At 64.1% G+C, this 3,150-nt stretch overlaps 3 protein-coding genes across 3 annotated transcripts in view; 1 reads left to right on the forward strand and 2 right to left on the reverse strand.

Annotated features, from left to right (window-relative positions):
• Positions 1-519: 519 nt before the first annotated feature.
• On the reverse strand, positions 520-1,719 carry LOC120859724 (UPF0053 inner membrane protein YfjD-like). The gene has a single exon (XM_040235719.1). The coding sequence runs from the start codon at positions 1,717-1,719 to the stop codon at positions 520-522; it is 1,200 nt and encodes a 399-aa protein (XP_040091653.1).
• A 97-nt stretch (positions 1,720-1,816) lies between these two features.
• On the reverse strand, positions 1,817-2,776 carry LOC120859725 (inner membrane protein YpjD-like). Its single transcript, XM_040235720.1, has 2 exons — positions 2,758-2,776; positions 1,817-2,646 (listed from the first exon to the last, which is right to left on the reverse strand). Exons 1-2 carry the CDS (start codon positions 2,774-2,776, stop codon positions 1,817-1,819), a joined length of 849 nt encoding a protein of 282 aa, XP_040091654.1.
• The window catches only part of LOC120859726 (signal recognition particle protein-like), a 1,343-nt gene continuing 967 nt past the window's right edge, over positions 2,775-3,150 (forward strand). Inside the window, exon 1 of the mRNA XM_040235721.1 lies at positions 2,775-3,122. Within this exon, the coding sequence (XP_040091655.1) occupies positions 2,775-3,122 (348 nt within the window). The remainder of the gene's footprint in view (positions 3,123-3,150) is intronic.

A 3,150-nucleotide genomic window follows, 5' to 3' on the forward strand; every position in this document is an offset into this window, starting at 1 on the left:
CAGGTGTTGGCGTCACCACCTTCGATCAGTCCCTGGCTGGTTGCCTGGCCGAAGCCCTGGCCGAGCGTCTGCAGCGACCGGTGTGCTGGCGCGCCTGTGGCGAGAACGGCATCACCGCAGCTCAGGCGCAGGAGCGTCTGTTGCCGCTGGGGTTGGGCGAGCCTGCCGATCTGGCGCTGCTGGTGTTCGGCGTCAACGACACCACGCACCTTACGCCGAGCAGTCGCTGGCTGCAGGCGCTTGCTGCGATGGCCGAAGCGCTGGAAGCTCAGGGTTGCCGGGTGGCATTCAGCGCCGTGCCGCCGTTGCAGCATTTCAGCGCCTTGCCCTGGTTGTTGAGGCAGTTGATGGGTTGGCGCGCCAGCCTGCTGGATCGCGAGCTGCGGAGCCTGGCGCAACGCCTGGGAGTGCTGCATTGCGCGCTGGATCTTTCGTTCGAACCGGCTTATCTGGCCGAGGATGGCTACCACCCCTCGGCGCAGGGCTATCGATGCTGGGCCGAGGGTCTGGCCGAACGCCTCATTCCGTCGCTTCGGCGTCCGGCCTGACTTTTTCCACCTGCCAGACGCGCACGCTCTTCACCCGGTTTTCCGCGGCCTGGAGGATCTCCAGGCGATAGGGCCCGATTTTCAGGCAGACGCTGCTGTCGGGGATGGTTTCCAGTGCTTCGGTGATCAGGCCGTTGAGGGTCTTGGGGCCGTCACTGGGCAGGTGCCAGCCGAGGGTCTTGTTCACCTCGCGAATGTAGGCGGCACCGTCGATGACCAGCGTGCCGTCTTCCTGCGGATGAATGTCGGGGCTGCGCAGGCTGTCCTGATTGCTGAAGTCGCCGACTATCTCTTCGAGAATGTCTTCCAGGGTGACGATGCCGATCACGTCGCCGTACTCGTCGACGACGATGCCAATGCGCCGCTTCTGCTTCTGGAAATTGATCAGCTGGGTTGCCAGCGGCGTGTTTTCCGGAATGAAGTAGGGCTCGTTGCAGGCTGCCAGCAAGGCGTCCTTGGTCAACTGGTTGTGACTCAGCAGGCGGGCGATCTGGCGCATGTGCACCACGCCTTCGATCTGGTTGATGTCGCCGCGGAACACCGGCAGGCGCGTGTGCGGCGTGCTGCGCAGCTGGCCGACGATGACCTCCAGGTCGTCGTCGAGATCGATACCGGCCACCTCGTTGCGCGGGATCATGATGTCGTCCACCGTGACCCGCTCCAGGTCGAGGATGCCCAGCAGCATGCTCTGGCGGTTCAGCGGCAGCTCCGAGCCGGACTCGCGCACCACGCTGCGCAGCTCCTCGGTGGACAGGCTGTCGCTGGCGCGCTGCGCCGGGTCGACACCCAGCAGGCGCAGCAGGCCGTTGCTGATCACCCCGGTGAGCCATACCACCGGATAAAGCAGGCGCTGCAGCAGGCTCAATACGCGACTGGCGGGGAAGGCCACCAGTTCCGGGCGCAATGCCGCCAGGGTCTTGGGGGTGATCTCGCCGAAGATCAGCACGATGATGGTCAGGCCGGCGGTGGCGATGGCGATGCCGGCTTCGCCCCACAGGTCCACCGCCAGCACCGTGGCGATGGAGGCGGCAAGAATGTTGACCACGTTGTTGCCGACCAGAATGGTGCCGAGCAGGCGATCCGGGCGGTCGAGCAGGCGGGTCACGCGTTTGGCGCCGCGATGCCCTTCCTTGGCCAGATGCTTGAGCCGGTAGCGGTTGAGGCTGAGCATGCCGGTCTCGGAGCTGGAGAAGAACGCCGAGCAGAGAATCAGGAAAATCAGCAGGCCGAGCAGGTAGCTCGAATGAAGGTCGTCCACGAGGGCTGCCTCAGATGTGCAGGATGAATTCGCGCACCAGCTTGCTGCCGAAGTAGGCCAGCATCAGCAGGCAGAACCCGGCCAGGGTCCAGCGAATGGCCTTGTGACCGCGCCAGCCGAGTTGGTGGCGCCCCCACAGCAGCACAGCGAAAACCACCCAGGCGAAGCAGGAAAGAATGGTCTTGTGTGCCAGGTGCTGAGCGAACAGGTCGTCGATGTACAGCGCGCCGGACAGCAGCGACAACGACAAGAGCAGCCAGCCGGCGAAGAGGAAGCCGAACAGCAGGCTCTCCATGGTCTGCAGCGGTGGAAAGTTGCGGATCAGCCCGGAAGGGTGTTTGTGCTTGAGCTGATGGTCCTGCAGTAACAACAGGATCGACTGGAACACGGCGATGGTGAGCATGCCGTAGGCCAGGATCGAGAACAGGATGTGGGCGAGGATGCCAGGGTGCTCGTTGATCGGATTGATGGTGCCGCTGGGCATGAACTGCGCTGCCAGCACGGTCAGCGTGCCGAGCGGGAACAGGAGTAGCAGCAAGTTTTCCACCGGTATGCGCAGGCAGGCCAGCAGAATCAGGCCGATGACCGCGCAGGCGATCAGGCTGGCCGCATTGAAAAAGTCCAGGTTGAGGCCGTGTACGTCATACAGCTGGAAGAACAGGCTGACGACATGCAGGCACAAGGCGAGCGCACCAAGCGACGCCAGCAGGCGTTTGTCGGGGATGCTGCGCTGCGTAAGGCGCAGTCCTTGGTAAGCGGCGGCGCCAGCGTAGAGGAGTGCGGCGGCGAGGCTGGGCAACAGAGGGTGCATAAATCCGTGTAAGGCGAGCCCGAAAGGCGCTGAGTGTGGCACAGAAGGGCGTCAGCACGAAAGACTGCCGGCGGTGTCGGCAGCTCGGCGACTTCGCTATAATCCGCCGCCTGTCGCACACCCGGCGCGCCGGGTCGCACCTATCAAAGGAACGCGCATGTTCGAAAATCTTACCGATCGCCTGTCCCAGACGCTGCGTAATGTCACGGGCAAGGCCAAGCTGACCGAAGACAACATCAAGGATACGCTGCGCGAAGTGCGCATGGCCCTGCTCGAGGCCGACGTGGCTCTGCCGGTGGTCAAGGACTTCGTCGGCAAGGTCAAGGATCGCGCCGTCGGCACCGAAGTCTCCAAGAGCCTGACGCCGGGCCAGGCTTTCGTGAAGATCGTCCGCGCCGAGCTCGAAGAGCTGATGGGCGCGGCCAACGAAGACCTGTCGCTCAATGCAGCTCCGCCTGCCGTGGTACTGATGGCCGGCTTGCAGGGTGCGGGCAAGACCACCACCGCCGGCAAGCTGGCCAAGTTCCTCAAGG

Source organism: Oryx dammah, unplaced genomic scaffold, assembly GCF_014754425.2.
Source record: "Oryx dammah isolate SB20612 unplaced genomic scaffold, SCBI_Odam_1.1 HiC_scaffold_2613, whole genome shotgun sequence".
Classification (NCBI taxonomy): Eukaryota; Metazoa; Chordata; class Mammalia; order Artiodactyla; family Bovidae; genus Oryx; species Oryx dammah.